Below are 21,852 nucleotides of genomic sequence, written 5' to 3' on the forward strand. Positions count from 1 at the left end.
GCATTTAAGAATGGTCAATTTTGAACTTTAATGTGCTGTAGCCTGTTTGTCTGTGACCTCAACCTGAACTGTATGCATGCAACTGAATACCCTCTAGAGACAACGTGACTACTTCAAGTTGGCACAAGTGGAAATTCTTCCACAATCTGTTAATTGGCGTCAACCAATCAAAGGGCAAGAATCCAAAATCGTTCAACCGTGAGCTCTCATAGACTCTTTTCCCAAACGTTTTTTGGGTCCAGCAGCTGGGACGTATAAATTATAGTGGAGTATGCATTTTCGCAAAAATGTCAGTCTCACAGTACTAAAGCTGCTGCTTGCTTTATATCTGATTGCGTCATCTCTTGTGACGTAGCGGGCTAGAGCAGCAGCGTGAAAACATTGTACTTGTCTGAATAAAACTATAGGCAGAGTCTTCATCAGATGGAATCTCATCCTACTTCCTGTTTTTATGTAACCCCCCCCCCCCCCCCCCCCCTAAAAAAAACCCCCAGCATTGTGCCAGTGTACTGTATTCATTACAATAACATCATTTTATTCACTAACTTAGAGTACAATGAAATCATTACAGGATCGATTCCATTGTTTAAACAAAATATTGGTACTAGATTGACAACTATTGATAGAGTTCACAGTGTAACATAAAAGCAACCTTGTAAAAATTTAGTTTATAAATGAAAAACATGTTCATGTGTCCACCGTACAGTATCATGCTAATTTGAAGTCTTCTAAGCATGGTAAAAACTTTAAAATAAGTATTCAACATTCCAATATATGCAAAGCCACCTTTTTATTCAAAATAGATTACAAACTTTTTTTTCAAAATATATACCCTCCTCTCATATTATTAATCCACTAAGCTAAGGTTTATAAATTGATATTTACAAGAGAAATTCTTTTTATATTAATTAGGTGATAATTTTTATCTGAAAGTACCAGTTTAAAGACAATCAAAGCTTTACTCAGCAAGCCTGAGTATATAATACCGTATTTTGCATTCTAAAGTCTAGTATTAAAGCATGGGTTCCACTGGACGTAGTGATTGGTCAAATTACTTGCGTTGTGCTTACGTCCTTATTCTGCATCCTTGGGAACCATTCGAATTTAAAACTGAGGTCCGAAAGCACAATATATTTCTAATACTAATTAGCTGCACTATGGAATACTGTACATATTAGTAGTTAGAAATGTGAATTTACCCAGTTTACTGCTTAATCTAAATTGTTTTAGTTTTTTTATGAATGCCTGTACATCAATTTAAAAAACGTAACGTAAAAAATGTAATTCTGTCTAATAATACCATTTAGCATGGTGGTTGTCGGAATTAAGTTTTTTTTAATATATTAAAATGTACGGTACTGTACAATTATTAAAAAAAATTCATTTGTATTACCAATTATTTCATTTATGGTAAAACACAATACTACTGCTGTACTATTTAAAAATCAACACTACTTCAATTAATTAATATTTATTATGATTATAGTATATAAAATATAAAAAAACATTATTGATACTATTCTAGTAAACCATTACCTGTAGAAAATAATATAATTCTCTTAAAATTGTAGAAGGTATTCTGGGTACATTTGATCTTTATCAAATATCACAAATTTGCTGGGGTCAGTTGTATTATCCACACAAGAATCATAAAGACTCTTTAAATTGCCAGCCTGAATTTTTTCAGGTGGTCGTCTGTAGCTTGTATTTCCCTTTGTGTATTCTCCTACCAATACTTTGGCAAGGAACATAAATCGGCGATTTTTCGAAGGAAGTGCATAATTAATGGAATAGCTGGCATCACGAGCAAAATACATTCCCTGTCCATAGAGAGTTCCAAAGCTTGACCCACTGCATCTGAAGTCAAAGTTTTGTTGACAAATAGCCTGGGCATGGTAGTCTCTTGTCCCGTGCCAAAGTCTTCTTTCAACAGTTGTTCCAGGTGGTAACTTTTTGATCATCCGTTCTTGTTTCCTGTTTGAATAAAATAATTGTAGATATGTTGTCCTGGTATGTATATATGTTGGTATGGATCCTCTAATACATTTATAAATTGAGAATTGACGAAAGAGAACCAAGACATTTGCATGTTAACATACAGCTCTAAGAGTAGTAAAGTGTTTTGGTCACAACAATATCATATACTGTATTAGGCCCTAAACCTGGATACATCTGTACTGTAGGTGATATGGTATAATATGATAATAAACTTACTTTTGGTAGTCCTCCCACAATTCTTCATTTTGAACCCGTTGTATCTTTAAAATTGGATTGTTACAAGTTTGATTAAAAAGACGCTTTACTTCATTGTACTCTGTGGAACCAACTTTTACATCTACTAGTTGAAAGGATGCTTCTGGATCAAACTTTTCCACTTTCTCCCAGCAAGCAGGAATGCTTGTCGATGATGAGGTACCACCGACACCTGTGGTAATCCCTTTAAAACTATATAAGGTGATAGATTTTTATACTTTGATATTTCTTTAGAAAAAATATTTGGAAGACTAAGATATAAAAGGGGACTGACATGGTTCTAAAGCTCTGTCTACACTATCAAACTAGTTTGACAAAAAAAAGTGTGATGCGCACAAATATGGTAGTGATATGCCCAAATATGGTAGTGATATGACATCACCATATGGGTACATCACATTTTTTTGTCACATAAAGTTTGATAGTATAGACAGAGTTTTACATGATAAAAATATAAATCCAACCCTACATACCGGTTTGACTTGACTTCCATCTTGTACCTCGCTATGTCATGTTTGGTGACTAGTTTTGCAGGACGTCGACGAACCTGTCTAATGGTTTTGAATGTAAGGCTTTCTTGTTCCATTTGGTCAAAGTTCAATTTGTAGCTGTATGGTCCAACATTGAAAGTAATCGTAGAAAAACTTGAATCTTCTAAAAACATTTGATAATGTTTTTCTAACTCCTCACTGTCTTTATCAGACACTGTTCCAGTGGTACTCTGTAATCAACAATTAATATTCAAAGATGTATTGTCCCCCAAAAATATCCAGTGGCATGCTTATTAGGACCGGTTCGTATACCTTCTATTAACTTTATGTCATAGTCTCTATTACAAAATAGCAGAGATCAGGATTGGCCAGTTCAGCATAAAGTGTAATGCGTTACAATTAGGTATATCAATGAATCATAAAGGCACCCTTTTGTAAATAAATGTGGCCAAAATGAAGAATATGTTTTTCTTCATCTATATGCTGCATGACTTTTTTACATGGTATTTACTTCAAATTGTACCTTTTGTGTGTATTCTCTCCAATTACCCTTGGCATTTACAGAATTATCTTGCCAGTACCACGTCCATTTGGTTGTGAATGGATGGTTTGGTGGCTCTGTTACGCTTGATGGAGTCGATAGACGTTTACTGTCCTTTGCCATCTTATCAAAGTTTACCGTGACTTTTTCACTAAATCAAAAGATTTGTACAATATATGTAACCATTCAATGAGACCTCTTCAATGCAGAGCATTTTGTAAACAAAAACACCCAGTTTGAATTGATGTGCTCATGTTTGATGAGTAGTCTGATTGGCAGTAACTGCCATCTCATTTATTGGCTTTCTGTTAATATTGGTATCTATTGATTGACTGCATATAACTATGCAAAAATCTAAATTAATTAATTAAAAAATGTCAGACAATGCAATTTCTCTACATTTTATTAACAAGATTTGGTGGTTCAGTAATATGATTTTCAGTATATTGCAAATTATAAAAAACTATCCAAATAAGTCTATGGCGTGTCCACTACATTTGTTCAAGATGCACTGATTTTAGGAATAATAGGCTTTTTGTCCATGTGCCGAGGTTCCAATTAAAAAGGTTTACACCATGAGAGGCAAAGATGCTTTGAATTTTATCAATATATGACGATCTGTGCTGGGGAATTGAGGTGGGTGATAACAATTTTTAATGTTTGCCTCATAGTAACTGGCAACATGGCCCTGTATACAGAGAGGTTTGACATACTTACCTCGTGTAGCTCATAATAGAAACATTACAGTACTCTTCTTCCAATTTGGTTTGAGTCTCTTCTGTGAATGGCTTCCACATCAATCCGTCCATGTAGAACCACTGGTAAGGCAATATATGATGATGTCGGATGCAGCTTTCATTGTACCTACATTTTTCTCGGATGTTATATGTACAAATTGCTTCCTTTAGGCTTGTGAGTTGCTTTGAAGGTGGTGGTGGTGTGGGTGCCGGTGTTGATTTTGGTGGTGGTGATGATGTTGATGCTGGAGTTTGTGGTTTTGCTGATTTTTTGTGTGTTTGAATCTTTTCTTTAATTTCATCCTTGATTTTGACAGCTCGCTGATCCACACAGATGTCATATGTCTTCAACACCCTTATACAGTTAGTTTTAAAAACATTATGGTTATACTCACAGGACTTTGGACATTTGGTAACAATATAATTTCTACAAAAAAATAAAAAGGATAAAAATAGTATGTGATACTGTACATGCCTACATACTATAGATGTTCCATTTCTTAAACAGAGGTTTGATAGTGCATCTAAATTCAGCATGACAACCCTGTCAACTCGAGTTACCCCTCAGCTTTGAATACTGCCACCACATCAACGTGATAAATGAAAATAAATTACAATCAAGCTCAAACTTACAAATTGCAACTAATTCAATTCAACTAAACATTTATTCTTTTCTTTAAAAATGAAAATGTGTATTTAGTAATTACACTGAGAGTTAACAAATTTTAATTACCTGCAGAAAATCTAAAGGTATGACAGGAGTGGATTAAAATTGGAATGGGTAGCCTACTTCTATAAAGCTCTGTCTACACTATCAAACTAGTTTGACAAAAAAACTTTGTCACATAAACTTTGGTAGTATAGACAGAGCTTAAGGCACTGCAATTGTGGAATAGCTGAACTTTATTACCTGCAAATGTGTAGGAAGTTACAGTCATTCCCCTTTCTACAACCATTTTCATTGTAGTAAGAGCAGATAGTAAGAACCGGTCCCTCTTTAAAATGAATTTGTGAAAAAATATCCTTCATTTCAACAGCTTGTAAACCATGCTTGCACACAAAAGCAGTATTACCAGGGGTTGTGAGATCATGTGGGAAATGACACTTGTTACCCTTTGAGCATTCACCTATAAAATTAAAACAATTAAAGTAAGTTTACATCACACACACCTTTAGATTGGTTCCCACTAGCGACGCAATCTACGCAACGTAAGAAAATACCCCTCCAATAATTGTGTTTTCCCCCGCCTGCGTGAAATCAAACCTATGATTTTGCAGCACTAAGAACCGACGACGCAACAGTGCTGCAAACAGCGCAGGTTTGATTTCACGCAGGTGGGGCAAACACAATTATTGGAAGGGCATTTGCTTATGTTCCAACTATTACGCAATACATCACTTTGCGTCGGCGCGCCGCTGCGTTGCGTTCTAGAGTGGGAACCACGCTTTAGATGATAAATAATTGACGTTCACGATTATGTAATATCACGTTTTACATGCGCTGACGCAGTAATATACGACACGGTGGTTTGTCGTATAGGCCTATGTGTTGTGCCACGATATCGTAGTCCTCGTAGTAGGTGGGACAAGTGGTAAAAATGGGTGTGGCGTGTCAAAATTATTATACCCATACCCAGCTTCATTCAAGAAGGATTGTGTTTAAACTTTACAATATTTGTTATTTTATAACACCATCGATGTACTCACCCCTAACAAAAAATGTACAAATGTGAATTTTGCTGCAGTCGAATCCCAGTTTGCACATTCCCGTTGTACTATCAAGTGGTTTTCGCGCACACACTTCAATATTCAGTTGGTACTCGCATTTGGTTTCCCCGCCATCGGTAAAAATACGTACTTCTGGATAATTATCGACCAATGTCTTCAACTCGTCAGTTCCAGTGATAGTGTAACCTTTATTCAATGCAACAGCCTTTAAATTTTCTAGACTTATCAACTTGTGTTTAAACAAAATCGCAATAATCTCGCTCTCCATCTTGATGCTTTTTATATTTTCCTCAAAAAGACCCACTCCTTTCCGGTTTTTAAAGTCAATACACTTTACTGGATTTTCCACTTGTAGTCTACAGACTCTTTAACCAGACGTTTAATTGTACAGTAAACGTCACGGTCTGACGTATGTGTATAGGCCTACAGTACCCGTATAATGTAATCGTGCATTTAACAATTTTGAACTACACACAAATAAAGAAGTTGATTCAAAATTTCAAATAGAAAGAAAAGCATTTTCTACACAAAAACAGTGAACACGAAAAGGGGAAATCCCACTATTGGACGCACTGGCATACGCGCAACGCATTTTGACCAATCGCAGCGGCATCTGGGATGATCCATCGTGTCGCGATTATTGGTATAATTACTTACGTTGAGCTCCAATTCCTTGTTTGCGATCAAACGTAGGATGCCATAGAGGTGTAGGCACCCTCTGGACTAATACCACTAAAACTCCGGAGTGTCTCCGGAGTTTGGCTTTTGGTGTGAAAGGGGTACTATTTATTTGTGTCTCCGACAATAAATCGTTGTATTTATTATTATGAAGTTATTCAAAAAAATGTATTGCCCCCCCCCCCCCCCGCTGAAAAGATAATTCTTATTTTTTTTTTTTTAATATGCCATTTTAATGTCACATAATAGTTACCAACTTTTACCTAGATAACTGTAATTTAAAGCACAAAATAGTAAAATTGGCTGCCAACCAATGGATTTTTGGTTGAATTTAACCATTTATTTTGTCATTTTATAATATAAGTGAAAACATTAATTCTTTCCGTTTTTTTTCCTATGGATGATTAACTTTATTAAAACTACAAAATAATTTAATCAAAGTCTGATTTTATTCATCTTCATTTTTCATGTTTTTGGGGGACAATACATCTTTAAATTTTAATTACAATATTTGAATTTATAATATACTTGCTAGTGTAAAAATAACAATAATCAGTACAGTTACATTGTGATACAATGCATTCATACGTTTAAATGTGTTTATTGATAATAACAAGATACATTTTTTTTTTTTTAAGAGAGAATAAGTTTAATTTTAAGTAAACATACAAATTGTAGATTTATGACAAAAGTTGTTAACTACTGTACTGCATCCTATTTCAAGAGGAGAAGCTGTCCATATTGTGGCAAAGTGATACAGTACTTCAGTAAAACAGTGTGAATATTTTTGAATGAATTGGTGTAGTTTTGATGGATAACTACTGAATAAGAGGTACCCCTATCCAGTGATTCATCATACATATAAACCGTTTGTATTATTAAACATAGCGATGATCAAAATAGATACAATATAATCCATGATGAGCATAATCTATGCCTGGAATATTTTATGTAGAAAATCTGAACTCACAGCCTTGCTTTTATGTTCATTAAATGCTTTTGATAAACTATGTTTCTTATCGGTTTTTCTTTGTTTAAAACTCCTCATTTTACTCGTCCATTCTTCACCTTTCTTTCTTTTCCTGTCTTCCAATTTTTCCAGCACTTTTTTCTTTTCAATATTTTTTATGAAAAAGTTTGTTTCTTTCTTGACTTGGCTAATTTCAGTACGCATTCTCTGATCTCTCACTGCATTCTCATATTCTAACCTCTCTACTAGATGACTCCATTGAAATCGACTTAAATACTTCATGTTCCAGATATCGTCATATTGTCTGCTAGTCTTCTTTCCGCCTATTTTTGTGTTGTTGAATGTCGACGCTACCCTCTTAGCAATTTTCTTGTTTTTAAATTCAATCCAACCTTCGGTGAAAATTTTAGCGCGTGAACCGGTTTTCTTCTTGCGGTGATTTTTTTTGTACTTTTCTGTAAAAAAAAAAAAATGTTATATTTATTAGTCGCATGCAATGGGACTCTACAGCTCACTATGTCGGTCGGTAAACACTAACTCAAATTTGCTCATGTGACTGCAGCCATGTATATGGCCTTGTATTTTGTAAATAATACTATTAATTAAAATATTCATTTTAAGTACTGTACAATACGGTGTAAATCAGTAAAAAATAATTATATATTATTATTATAAAACAGGCTGGTTTGGGAGGTTAGTGAACTAAATTTTCAAAAATCGAACATATACTACCAGATCAAAAGCAATTATGCTATCCATGTCTGGTGGTGTCCTTGTTTTTAAACTGTTCAAACAATCATAATAAGGGGTTTTTTTACTTTCCATAGGCTGAACTCTTCTACCACAGTGGGCCCAGATGATGCAAGTGCACATGACCCCTACCCCCTCCCCGGCCTATGCCAATGTTATTAAAGTAACAAACCTTCTGGTTGGAGGTAGATTCGGCCCAACTGTCCGTATTCACTGAATATAATTTTTAATCGATTGGGTCGCATAAACATTGGAATTCTACTAAGATAAACAATTCCAGGATTTTCTTTTTTATTTTGCTGTCTTTTCAAGGAAGCAGACAATATTTCTTTCTTAAACAGATTGTCCTCTTCATCACTAATGTCTTTTTCTTCATCATCTTTTCCTTCATCACTGTTCTTTTCTTCATCATCGTCGTTCTCTTCATCACCGTCTATTTCTTCATCACTGTCTTCTGCTTCATATTCTTCTTTTTCAATGACACTGTCTTCTTCATCTATTTCATCATCTTCAAAACACTTTTCATTGTTTTTATCAGACATGATAACAGCTGCAAGGAAATAAGATAACAAAGTTAAGTTTACAGTAGCTGCTACCTAGCCTATACCATAGTGCTGGCCCTTAGCCTTTACTCTGGCCAGCGTCCGTTTCTACGGTACGCCGGTACCTACCTACCCTAGGCCTAGCTAGTAGTACTAGTAGCAAAGATAGGCTCGAACCGCTCGAATTACCGCCTACTCTCTGCCACTGCTAGGGCTAGGCTAGGCTTAGTATATAGCTAATATAAGCTAGGCCTTCAATAAGTAGCCAAAACACACTACTACTTCAACTTGCAGTGACAGAATTACTACTGAACTTACCAAATTAAACTAAAAACATATCACTTGAAAACATTTATATGTAAGAATTTGTAAACAATGGTTTTTCACGTTTCATATACCACCACATCAAAGATCTTTCACCACATGTCAATTTCCGTCCGAGATAGACCTTTAATCGCTCTGTTGTATAGAGGGCTCACTTTATTCTAGCCATGTTATCATAACTCATGGCTGTTTGGAAGGTCATGCATGAATAAATAGACCCTCAAGATTCAAGAGGATACAGACTTTGCTCCCTGTGTAGTACTTCAGCTAAAGAACCTATAACATATGCTGTGGGTTCTTTGCTTCAACTGGTGAGGGGTTAAACATTGATTTTTAGAGCTAAACCTAGTTTTTTGAACGACAGAGTGTTGACTCAAGAAGAAGTCATTCAGCCAGTGGGTTGGCACCAGTGCACATGACTTTTTATTCTCATAAACTAAAAGAGTTCTTTGATAAATGCTTATTATATTTCATTTATATCTAACTAGGGCCTAGATCTATACTACTAGATTTTAAAAAGTGAAGAACACAAATCTGACTATGGCAGCGGAGAAGCGGATGCTTTTCGTTGGACTAACCTGCCTTGATATCATAAATGTGCACGACCATTACCCAGAAGAGGACACAGATTCAAGGTGAATAGCATAGGACACACATCCCTAGTCTCATCTCTTCAGATCCAATAAACAATAACTTAATCAATATTAATAATAATTTTCTAGAACTTCTTTTAGCCTGTTTATTAAAGATATATTGTCTCTCCCCCTCCCCCTCCAAAAAAATAATTTTTTTTTTTTTTAATACAGTATGTCATTTTATTGTTTTTGGTTAAAATTAATCTACAGAAGTGAATAACTTTATTAAAACTGCAAAATGACCTATTAAATGTTTATGGGAGACAATACATCTTTAATTAACTATTTCACTTTCTTTTCATGACTAAAACACAATCCGCATCAGATCAACTGAACAGTTTTTCAACCGAGGTGGAAACGCAAGCAATTCAGCAGTGGTTGCATCTCAGCTCGGAGGTTGTGTTGAATACATTGGAACTATTGCCTCCCATATTTTATCGGAGTGAGTATCAAAGTCTCTGACAAAAGAGGTTTGGCATAAGACCATCTTCCCATGAAAAATAAGAACTTAAAACAATTGTGAAGTTTTGTCCATGGAACGATATGCTACTAATAAAGGCCAATTTACACAGACGAGCAGTGACGGTAATAAAAAATGTTATTCCTTATATGACCATTTACACAAATGGAGTATGTGGACATGTGTTTTCACTGACGATATACCGATTCTACGTGGGACAAGCTAAGCGGTTTCCGCTCACCGTTACCGCTCGTCTGTGTATATTGGCCTTAAGTAGTTTGTGCCTACTTACTCACTGAACCTGTTATATAATGATACAGTTACCTCAGTCAGGAATGTTGAAATAACCAAATCAGTATACAAATAATATTTATTATAATCTTTCTTTGTTTTATTTTGACATCATAGACTTGACTATTTGCTTGGTTACCAAGACGGTTGATAAATGCATTCATTTTCAATCATTTCACTTTCAACAGAATAATAAAAGAAGATTTAAATAAACACCAAGTAAAGTTTGAGAACTGCTCTTTTCATGACGACTATCGGCCACCAACATCATGCGTTATATTAAATTCAACAAATGGTCTACGAACAATATTACACGCAAATAAGTAAGTTTTTTATATTTTTTATTTTACTGGTACAGTATATAAAATGCTCAAAGACAACAAAAGCTGAAATGAAATGTTCACAAAGATTCAGAATGAATACATTATGAAATGCTCTACATGATTAAATGTTGCCTCTTTAGATGTTATTTTATTTGGTGTGACTATTGTCTTAAGACCATTAGATCACTTAATGTTACAATAATGCTGTGCGCTGTATACTGAATATCTCTAGTGCTTGCCTTTCAATCCAAAGTCCAGGGTTCAATCCTAACCTAGTGCCAGGGTCGTAACTCACAACTCTTTCAACTCCACTCCCTAAGCCTCAAATGAGACTTAGTTTATAAGCACTACAAGTGTCCGTCCTGTAATTGGATGCCTAAATATGATAGTGGTATGACATCAGCATGTCCATATGGGCACATCACATTTTTTTGTCACATAAAGTTTGATAGTGTAGACAGAGCTTAAGATTGCATTTTTCATTTGCAACTTATTATTGTTTACATTATAATTCATGTTTATTTACTCTTTTAGTTCTTTACCTGAACTCAGTTTTGCTGACTTTTCAAAAATTAATTTAGCACAATATAGCTGGATTCATTTTGAGGTAATTTTATTTTGTACAAAGTCAAAAATAAATACAGAAATATAGATTTTTGTATCAGCACAAATTCAACAGGGACTTGCTGCTTACATATGAAACTTAATACTTTTTTAAGTACTGATTTAAAAACCACCCATTACTTTGCCAGAGCCAGGGTATATTCATATATGAAAAGTAGACATATTCTTATTTTTCTTTGTTAAAATTTAACAAAAATAACCGTTTAACTATATTTTTGCAGGGAAGAAATATACCAAATGTGTTAAAAATGATCGAACTTGTTGAAAACTACAATTCTATGAATGATGACATCATTAAAGTATCTGTGGAACTTGAAAAAGCAAAGACTTCAGATATTGAGAAACTTCTACCATTAGGACATGTGGTAGGTTGATACTAATGTACTAACTGTGACGTTATTTCCCCAATTAATCGTAAAATCAAAACGGTACTGGGTATGTTCAATTAGAGTTTATGCGCTCAACAGAACACCCATTCATAGAAGCACTGATGAAGACTATCTAGTTGGTCATACCCAGTACCGTTTTTATTTTACGATCAATTACTAACTGCTAAGGATTGACCCTCCCATTAAATGTTTCCTCAGGGTGTCAGTGGCTTGCACGCCAGCTGCATCTTTATTTTAAATTAGAAAAAACTACAACTGAATGTTCTATCATTAATTTATAAAAGTTAGAATGAATGAAATTAAAATCTGGTACTGAACAAATCAAATTTGTTTACATTCAAATGTTCATTTATTTTGTAGGTATTTGTGAGTAAGGAGTATGTCATGAATCGAGGCTATACAACATCGGAAAGTGCTTTGCATGGGTTACATGATGGATTGAGAAAAGGGTATGCAATCATTCTACTTCAGTTACTGCAGTAATTATACATTGTTGCTCAGCTATGGTGGACCCAGATCTGCTTTGTAGTCTTTTTTACGAACATCAAATGTCGACTATCCTTATATAATTCTTTACATTATTATTCATGAATACAAACGTGTGCGACTTTTCAACTTCTTTTCAACAAATCTTCATCTGGCAATGACTAGATATTAGTTGTGGCTAGGAGTACTGTAGCTTTGCTAGTTGTAAAGCAGCGCCCCCTATTTGTAACATATAGTCATTGGCAGATGAAGACTCGTTGGAAACAAGTCGAAATATCGCACACGTACGTATTCATGGTTTAACGTAAAGAATTATATACAGATAGTTAATATAAAAAACCAGATGAAAACAATTTTCGAAGATCAAAATGTCGGTCATGGAATCAACTAAATTTTTTATTTTTCTTGTATATTTACAGGGCTGTCTTGATCTGTGCGTGGGGTAGCAGTGGGGCCTGGGGGAGAGACGTTGATGGTACAATCTATCATGCTCCAGCTTACAAGCCTGAACAAGTAGTAGACACACTGGGTGCTGGGGATACCTTTAATGCTGGAGTTATTTGGGCTTTGAACAGAGGGAGAGTTTTATCAGATGCTTTAAATGTTGGTTGTAAAATTGCTGGTCGGAAATGTGGGATGTACGGCTTATCTGGTGTAGAAGAACATGAATGAACATGTCGAATCTTAAGCTCTGTCTACACTATCAATCTAGTTCAAATATGGTAGTGATATGCCGAAATATGGTAGTGATATGACATCATCATGTCCATATATAGGCACATCACAGTATTTACTTTGAACCAACTTTAACAAACATGATTAACACATGATTAATAATTAGTTAAAAACAAAACAAACATACTGTAGTTTTGTTCTTAGTTGTCTCAAACTTACTTGACAAAAATGTCTTTAAAATCTTTGACTGATGTAAACACATTCACACTCAGTACTCAAAAACATTTATTATAGTCCCTGTACAATTCAATGCTAGAAATACATATTTCGTATTATTTATTTTTTAGCCAAAGTGAACATACTTGAATCACAATTATTAAGCTCTGTCTACACTATCAAACTTTATGTGACAAAATGATGTCATATCACTACCATATTTGTGCACATCACACTTTCTTGTCGCATAGTTTGATAGTCTAGACAGAGCTTTAAAGCATATAAACATGTATAGGCATTATAAGAAATTTTAAACCGTTCGGTTATATACTGAATATTGATTAATCAATTGGAAATGATAAAGATGAGGAATTCTGTGAGAATGAGAAAAAGCCGCCTCAACCCAAATATTAACACATATAAAACAGACCGGCACCACAAACCACAGCCATAATATTAACAAAGGCACTCTTCGGCCATAGTTCTAGTGGCAACTCTGCATCGATAAAAATACAACTGGCTTTTGTGCACCTTTCAGAAGTAATAATAAGTAATGACTAAATAGAACTATACTGACAGGCAGTGAAAGGGGTGTACAATACGCTTTTATTGCAAAGGTTTTTGGCAGAATAGCACTCATTTTAGCGAAAATAAAAAATATATATTTTTATTTACTATATTTTAGTATTAATGTAGACATACAATTTTAAAATGCAATAGGTCTTCCAAGCTTTTTGTAATTAGCCTGAGAGATACTGTAAACAACAGTTAATTAAAATGTCATCTTTTTACCATGAAAAACGCATTGATAATATGAGAATTTCTGGAATTTTCTCAACTGTTTTCACAAGGCATGTCAGGCATTGGGTTTAACACGGCCACCTTCATGGCATCCCGGATAGCGTGCACAAGACGATAAACATCAATATACCTCGAGTACAGAGGAACTGGAGCAAAGCGAAGCACGTCTGGTTCACGTTTATCACTCTAAGAAAATATAAAATATAAGTAAATATGTAAATTGGTAATAAAAGCATAGTAAACTGTTTTCATTGTGCATCTACAACCAAACTTAGTCTATTGTTTACACGTTTGTTTTACTTAAGTGTGGTTCCCACTAGAGATGCAACTCAAGGACGTAGACGAAACGCAGGCAAGTTGACCAATTAGAGCTTGAATAACCCATCGCTTGTGATTGGTCAAATCACTTGCGTTGTGCTTATGTTCTTGCATTGCGTCAGAGTGAGAACAAAGCATTACTAATAATTATTTGTAAAGTTAACAAAAAAAAAGAAAAGTCGTGAGTCATATCAAGGTTGTAAAATTTTAAACAACCTTGACACAAACATGTTTCAAATTTAAATTTCTGTAAATGAGTTTACTATTAACATAAATTATCTGAATTGTGTTTCTGTGAATAGAGAATATTACTATTATAAACTAGACTTCAAATATCCTAAAACTCTGTCTACACTATCAAACTGTATGTGACAAAAAAATTGTGATGACATCACACTTTTGTAGTTTGATAGTGTAGTTAAAGCACTTACTGTAACTCCTCTCTTTTTCAGTTCTAGCTGAACTTGATTGACAGGGATCGAGAAGATCAACGACAACTGACATCCTCTTTGCTTCGGATCGGATGGTGTCAGGATTTGGATGTAAGGCTTTCCTTGTTCCACTACACTCTTAACTAACATCGTATTTAGTAAATACTCAAAATAACCAGTTAGAAGCACCTGTTTAGCAATGCAATTTGACATATTTGTTTTATTAAAAACCTGCAAACGAACAAAAAATAAAGAAACAATTACAAATTAATTTTGGAGATTTTTTTGTAAGCTCCATTACAGTATGTTGATTTGGGTTGAAATACAGGTGTGGTAGGAATCCCATTGCATCAAAGGTTACTAATATAGCATGTAAAATGTCAAACAATTACTAACCTCAAGGCTGGCCTTTATAGGGGCTAATGCCATAATCGAGGGATTTGAAATACGGTAGCCCTCAATTCCTGGCGACAGCTCTATATCTATCAAAAAATATTATGAATTATTTTTTTAATTTATTGAATACACAAGTTATTAAAATACATATAATTTTATATTTTTAAATCATTATAATATGTGGTAGCCCTCAATTCTAGGCAACAGCTCTATATATATATACAAATATTATAAATTATTTTTTTTATTTATTGAATACATAAATTATTAAAATAAATATAATTTTACATTTTTTAAATTATTATAAATCCCCTGCGTTGCCTGTTGTGTATTTCTGTCTATTCTAGTCTTATTTTAATGAAACTGTTGCTTTTAAGTTTTTAATTAGTCCATTATGATGTGACGCACTATTCATCAATATTATTACAATTTACGTCAGTAAGTCAATATACCTATAAATAGATATTTCAAGTGTGTAAATATGTGTTACGTAAAAAACCTTTTTTTTTTTTTTTTTTTCAAAATGTATTTTATCCGGCCACCAGAGCGAAATCTTGAAACTGTTTGAGTTTCCCAATACTGGACACCTTTGGGCTGACCAAATATGTCTGGTTTTCCGGAAAGTCTGGTATTCAGAATGTGTTTTTAATGGTAAAAATGAATTTGGGACCTTTTGGTTCTCAAGAAAAGTCTGGTATTGGGAGAGATTCCGGTTTTCAGAGAGTCCAGTATTGGGAGAGTTGACTACATTGTTCCAGTATACCAGGGAAGAGTTAAATTACAATTTAACTCTTCCCTGAGTATACACACACTATCACATACATTTTTCTGATGGTGAAGAATGTAGCACTAGTCTCAAATCAGATACACATAAACAAACAAAATAACAAAGCAACAAATAATGTGGAAATACATTATTTACATGTTGTTTACAACTTACTATTACTCATTTGAAATCTTGTGTCTTTTCGATGACTCCACCAACCATTCAATCTACAATGAAAAGAAAAATAAAAGATTAGATAATAACAGAAATACTAGAATACAAGAAGTAAATGTAGTAAAATTAGGACCTAACAAATAAATGTCCCTTTTATAGGAGTTGGTCATATAAACATATATTTGTTCATTTCACAAGAAACTGTCCCCTAATAAAGGGGTGGTAGTGGTTAATATTCCCTTTGTTTATTTCACAGGAAAGTGTCCAGTTAACCTTAATATGGGGAAGGGGTGCCATAGTGGTTAAAGTGTCCAAGTCATGTCAGGATTGACAAATTACAACTCCACTACGAAAGACTTATAATAAGACTTTGTTTATGTAGGGCATTTTGTGCATATATTTGTGGGATTGCCACCTGTTTTGCTTTATGGTTATCCTTGGCAATTTGCCTAAATATATAAAAAAAAAACAACAAAACAAAACTTTCCAAAGATAATATGGAGAATAGCAACATAATAGTAATACTGTATTTTTAAGAAAACAAAACCCTAGCAATGGAGTTAGATTCATACTATAAAAACAACATGCTAAACTAAACAAAATTCCTTATTATTATATGTAGTAATTCTTTATGAGTATAGATATAACCTTTACTATTTCAAAAGTATTTCAGTTCATCATAAAAATGTACACAAATATACGTACAGTAAAGACAGTATTCAAACAATAAAGTTATATTATAACATAAAACCATATCATTATACATATTATTTGTTAATGTTAACAGTGTATATGTCTATACTTACTTTGTTTTGTCAGTTTGAGAATGTTTTTCATGCATGAATGCACCGCCCAGACAACCAGCCCCGCCATTCATATACTTTAGCAAAGACAAGCAGAGAAATAACACATCAACATATTTTGGCGAAATATTTAATTAGCTGGAATAAAGCCAAGTTTATACATAAATATTTGCCTATAAACTTTCAATACTTTTTGTATATCTCAGAGCAAACATAATTTCTATGTATATTTTATATGCAATGACAATAAATGAAAGTAATTTTCCACTGATGAATGAATGAACATAACTAAAATGTTGATCTTGATCATCATCCATAAATCAATGTTTCACAATTTCCCCCCATTTTTGTCAACAAATCCATGATAAAAATTGGGTATAAAACAACAACTTCAAACTTCAGTGCCCGAAACTCTGTTTCAGGATTTTCTCTTGCTTCAAATTCTCTGTTTTTGTCTCTCCCCCACCCCCAACATTAAAACACAGATAGGCACCCTTGTTCAGGTGCAAAAACAAAACAAAAACTCACCTTATAGTTACACCAAGCTGCAAAGTCAACATCCCAATCATGAAGATGCAGCTCCACATTCCCAGCGGCATGTGCGAGATCAAACCCTACGATGCAACCCTTGAAATTGATGAGCAAAGGAAAAACATGAACAGACAGATGAATGTGTACAGTATATGAGTAATTATATATAAGTAATCCAAGGTTCCTGGATTCAAGTCCTGTCATATATCAGGATTTTTTTCTAATGACAAATTACACTCCCAAAGACTTGTAATAAGACTTTGTTTATTTAGAGCATCTTGTGTATATGTCTTGTGAATGGGATTGCCACCTTTAAGAAGGATAATGAATGAATTCCCTTATGGTTATCCTTGGCAATTTGCTTAAATATATAAAAACAAACAAAAAACAAACAAATATATGTACAAATCTGTCTTAACTAAAATTATTAATTAAAATTAAATTTTTTTTTTTTTTCTATTTCAGCTATAAATTTATTCACACGTTGTAAAATAAAGCAATGCTTTTACTGTTAAACCCTGATACTGAGCAACAGCTAGGAAGTGTAACCCAAGACCTTGAAACTGGTAAGCAAAACAGTTTGGCCCATCCACTCCATAGTAATTATCAATGGTTAAGATCTGGAAGGCGATTGAGGACTGCTTTTAGGTAGAACAAAACGCCTCCCCAATTCTTTTATTCCACATGCTATCAGGCTTTTTAATCAACTAAGTTAATTCATTGTTTATCAGAGTAGTATTGTAGCTCTGTTGTATATTTCAAATATTATTGTCTTTTTCTGTGTTACTAACCTTCAACTAATTTCGAACAATTGTATGTCAACTTGAATTTCCTTTTGGACAAATAAAATGTGATGCCTACCTTACTATGTCCAGCTTTTGTGATGGCCTGAATGTCAAATAATTGACCAGTATAATACTGGACACCACAAAACATGATTGTGGCAATCTCTGACCCATGCTTCTCAATTAATGCCAATATATCCTCCATTCGTATGTTATCTTCTCCCTAGTGTTAAAAAAAAAAAGCCCAACACTAAATTACAAAATACATACTTACAAAATATTGCATATATGCAAATTTAAAAAAAGATGTAGTGTCCCCCTGAAAAAAATATTTTTTTCAAATTTTTTTGTTGAATATGCTATTTTGATGGTAACAATCATTCACTTAAAAAAAAGTCAAATTGGCTGCCAGCCAATGGGTTTTATATGTGAAAACATTATTTTTAAATTTTTTTTTCTGCGAAGTGATTAATATTATTAAAACTACAATTTTCATGTTTTTTGGAGACAGTACATCTAACCTAAAACAATATCAAACCCTTATTTTGCTATATTATATTTAACAGCATTTATACAGTACCTCTCTTGGGCTTGCATAAATGATACAATCGTCAGGATTTCCACCGTGCAGTTTTATTTGGCTTTCAATCATGTACTGCAAAGAAATATATTTACAAAACATTTGTTATGAGCAGAAGAATTATTATATGTATAATGTGAGAATGTAAGAAGTAATGAATACAAAAGAGGGGTAATAATAAAGTTGGGTTGTTTTCACAAAAAAAAAATTTGTTTTTAATTTGTATGCCAATACTGATACATTTAACATAATTGCTGAATATGAGTTCAATGTGTAGTTAGAGGCACAAGGATTCAAAACTAGAATCCTGTGATTAGTAAGAAAGCCACCAAACTAATTAATTTCAATTTTGATCATTACCTGATCTGAAGGAAATGCCTTTGATTCCACTAAGATCTTTTTCCGGGTTTCTGTTGGTTTATAAAATGAAATCTACAAAGGAAAAACATGTTTTTTTATTCAAGTTTCAAGTTTATTGTTTCACACAATACAATATACAATATAATACAGAACATAAATTAATAAATATAATTGTGTAAGGAGGACGCATTAAGCCAAGGCTTTAAATTTGGTCCTCCAGATAAATAAATATATATTTAATTATTTAATTTAAATGAGAGAAAAAAAACCACTAATTTCTTTCGTCTTTTCGTCTTTTGACAAATAAAATTAAAGAAAAAAATAAATTTGGCAGAATCATCTCTTAAAAACGATACAAAAGTATACAGACAGCATTCAAACATAAAGATAGAAGAGGATTCATAAAAGTTAAAATTTTCAAACAGATTTTTTTCAAAATATAAATATTTTGGTTTCTTAATTTCACTACTAATAACTTTACATCCATACCACCTTTGGAAAACAGACTCTTACATTATTGAGAAAAAAAATTATTATTAAATTGATACTTACCATTATTAAGTGGAGATTGACGGTCAGTGCGTTCATCACAGCCACTTCACTGGTCTTGGCACCTAAAAATATATAGATAAAATCATGAGGCTTTAACATCACAGAGCAGTTGAGTAGCTGAGGGGTTAAAGCATGGGAACTGACATCTATAGCCAAAAAATTGGCCTCTGTCTGTCTGTACAAAGGCGACACTTGACAAACAGAGATATCAACCATATTGAATAATAGTATAATTTTATCATGTTAATCATTTAAAGCTTGCTTGCTTGCTGCGGCATCCCATTTATATTTCTTTTCTTGCATTTATTATTAATATGTTCATTATTGGTTGTATTTATTATCTATTATTTGTTGAAATTAATTATTATTAATTATTGCATTCACCACTTATTACCACTGTACAACCATATGTACATTTGTATAAATGAATTCATTATTTATAGCATTACCAACTATCCTGGCCATGTCTGCCTGTATTCTTGAATCACATTCAGTCCATGGTAATTCACCCATAAAATGTCCATATACACCTCTTCAATAATTCAAGAAAACATTATTCTCAAGCTCTGTCTACACTATCAAATTGTATATGAAAACAAAAATGTGATGTGCCCATATATGGACATGATGATGTCATTATTATCACTACCATATTTAAGCATACCACTACCATATTTGGGCACATCACATTTTTTTTTGTTAAACTAGTTTGATAGTGTAAACAGAGATTTATTTATTTGATTTTTAAGAGGAAAATCATTTGACCTAGTTATTAAAATATTATACTACAGCATAAAGCAACTGTAAATATGTCTAATACAAAATTATTTGGCAATACCAAAAAATGGTAGATAACTATTTTAAATTTTAAATAATCAGGTTAGAACTATAAAGTACCCGTAAAAAATAAAATTCTTTATTTTTAAATATGATATATACAATAAATATGAATAAAACAGAAAGAAGCGATACACACATATGGTAGATAATTATGTCCATTAAAAAAAACCAATCCGATTAGAATTATAAAGCAACAATACAATATGTCTAAATTTAAAATTCTTTAATTATAATGGTTGTAATTAAGAGGTTTTTTTATCTCACCGTGTGGTATCAATTACATTTTTTCCATTAAAAATTGATCTTTAATTATTAGTTAACAAAAGACAAAACACTATCATTGCTCATTCCAGTCAGAAAATATACCAGCACGTTTCAGGAATTGCAAATTATTAAATTATTGAATGTTTTAAACGCATTTTATGCAACAAATAAAGTTTTACTATGTCGCTAAGCTAGAACAAATACTAAAACTAGATAAAAAATAAAATTAAAAAATTACTGAGAAAAAACTCAAAATATTTAAGGCTGCTCTAACAAAACACTTTATTTCATGTCATGTATAGTTTTATTTGTTTAATTTTCTTGTATAAGGTTTATTTTGACTGTTTGTATTGTATGGAGTGAATGCAGAATATGTTTGGGCTTTAAGATAAGATAATAAGATTTACAAAGCGCACATACCCACAAATTTGAAAAAACCAGTTAACCTGATTATTTTTCATTGGTGACCAAATAAATATTATTATTAAAATTAATATGTTCCTCATTTTCTGGTTCACCATAATTGTTTGTATGATTTGTTTAAATATTTGGTTTACTTATCAAGAGGTCTTGAAACAGCTGCTAATTTGGATGTAATACACTCACTGTTCAGGAACCCTTTGTTACCAAAAATCACTATAAATATATCATATTCAGTGCCGGTTTTAGTAGGCAAAATGGGCGCTCACTCTATCCCAGTCATGTAATTAAAAATTAGCAAATTAGGTGGGAAAAATTACACTACTTACACATTAGACCATTTGTCCAGTTCATTGTTCAGATAATGTCTTGCCATATTAGGCATTAACCCTAATGAATTACCACACATGTAGATACAATCTTCTTCTCCATCAACTAAAGATAGGTCCACTGATAAAATAAAAATTTGAACATTTTGTCTATTAATTATTATTTTCAGTAAATCCCAATACCGGACTCTCTGAAAACTGGAAACTCTCCTAATATTGGACTCTCCCAATACCGGACTCTCTGAAAACCAGAAAGACATAATATTAGGCTATAGGCCAAAGGTGTCCGGTATTGGGAGAGTTGATTGTATTATCATTTGTCATGTCAATTACAGATTGAAAACTTCTAAACTGTATCAGGGGCGGATCAAGGATTTTTTAAACAGGGA

The 21,852-nt window shown here is 33.1% G+C and overlaps 4 protein-coding genes across 4 annotated transcripts in view; 1 reads left to right on the plus strand and 3 right to left on the minus strand.

The window, feature by feature from the left end:
* Positions 1-21,852, minus strand: part of LOC144840394 (kynureninase-like) — an 84,540-nt gene that overhangs the window by 60,158 nt on the left and 2,530 nt on the right. The window contains exons 3-14 of the mRNA XM_078696200.1: positions 21,464-21,584; positions 20,060-20,142; positions 19,611-19,672; positions 19,059-19,130; positions 18,699-18,773; positions 18,195-18,341; positions 17,331-17,429; positions 16,806-16,879; positions 16,000-16,052; positions 15,060-15,145; positions 14,664-14,894; positions 13,343-14,100 (exon numbers count right to left, since the gene is read on the minus strand). Of these exons, the coding sequence (XP_078552326.1) occupies positions 13,948-14,100; positions 14,664-14,894; positions 15,060-15,145; positions 16,000-16,052; positions 16,806-16,879; positions 17,331-17,429; positions 18,195-18,341; positions 18,699-18,773; positions 19,059-19,130; positions 19,611-19,672; positions 20,060-20,142; positions 21,464-21,584 (1,256 nt within the window). The 3' untranslated portion in view covers positions 13,343-13,947. The remainder of the gene's footprint in view (positions 1-13,342; positions 14,101-14,663; positions 14,895-15,059; positions 15,146-15,999; positions 16,053-16,805; positions 16,880-17,330; positions 17,430-18,194; positions 18,342-18,698; positions 18,774-19,058; positions 19,131-19,610; positions 19,673-20,059; positions 20,143-21,463; positions 21,585-21,852) is intronic.
* Positions 774-6,162, minus strand: LOC144840386 (protein mono-ADP-ribosyltransferase PARP12-like). The gene is made up of 7 exons (XM_078696191.1): positions 5,730-6,162; positions 4,933-5,149; positions 4,003-4,449; positions 3,268-3,436; positions 2,727-2,974; positions 2,215-2,445; positions 774-1,974 (listed from the first exon to the last, which is right to left on the minus strand). Exons 1-7 carry the CDS (start codon positions 6,016-6,018, stop codon positions 1,560-1,562), a joined length of 2,016 nt encoding a protein of 671 aa, XP_078552317.1. The 5' UTR covers positions 6,019-6,162; the 3' UTR covers positions 774-1,559.
* LOC144840414 (uncharacterized) lies at positions 7,001-9,162 on the minus strand. The gene is made up of 3 exons (XM_078696225.1): positions 9,009-9,162; positions 8,321-8,698; positions 7,001-7,853 (listed from the first exon to the last, which is right to left on the minus strand). Exons 2-3 carry the CDS (start codon positions 8,688-8,690, stop codon positions 7,360-7,362), a joined length of 864 nt encoding a protein of 287 aa, XP_078552351.1. The 5' UTR covers positions 8,691-8,698; positions 9,009-9,162; the 3' UTR covers positions 7,001-7,359.
* On the plus strand, positions 9,184-13,123 carry LOC144840413 (ketohexokinase-like). The gene is made up of 8 exons (XM_078696224.1): positions 9,184-9,325; positions 9,503-9,649; positions 9,975-10,091; positions 10,589-10,723; positions 11,258-11,330; positions 11,569-11,712; positions 12,097-12,185; positions 12,642-13,123. The coding sequence occupies exons 2-8, from the start codon at positions 9,555-9,557 to the stop codon at positions 12,892-12,894; spliced, it is 906 nt and encodes a 301-aa protein (XP_078552350.1). The 5' UTR covers positions 9,184-9,325; positions 9,503-9,554; the 3' UTR covers positions 12,895-13,123.

The sequence above is a fragment of the Antedon bifida genome, chromosome 4, assembly GCF_963402885.1.
Source record: "Antedon bifida chromosome 4, ecAntBifi1.1, whole genome shotgun sequence".
Lineage (NCBI taxonomy): Eukaryota > Metazoa > Echinodermata > Crinoidea > Comatulida > Antedonidae > Antedon > Antedon bifida.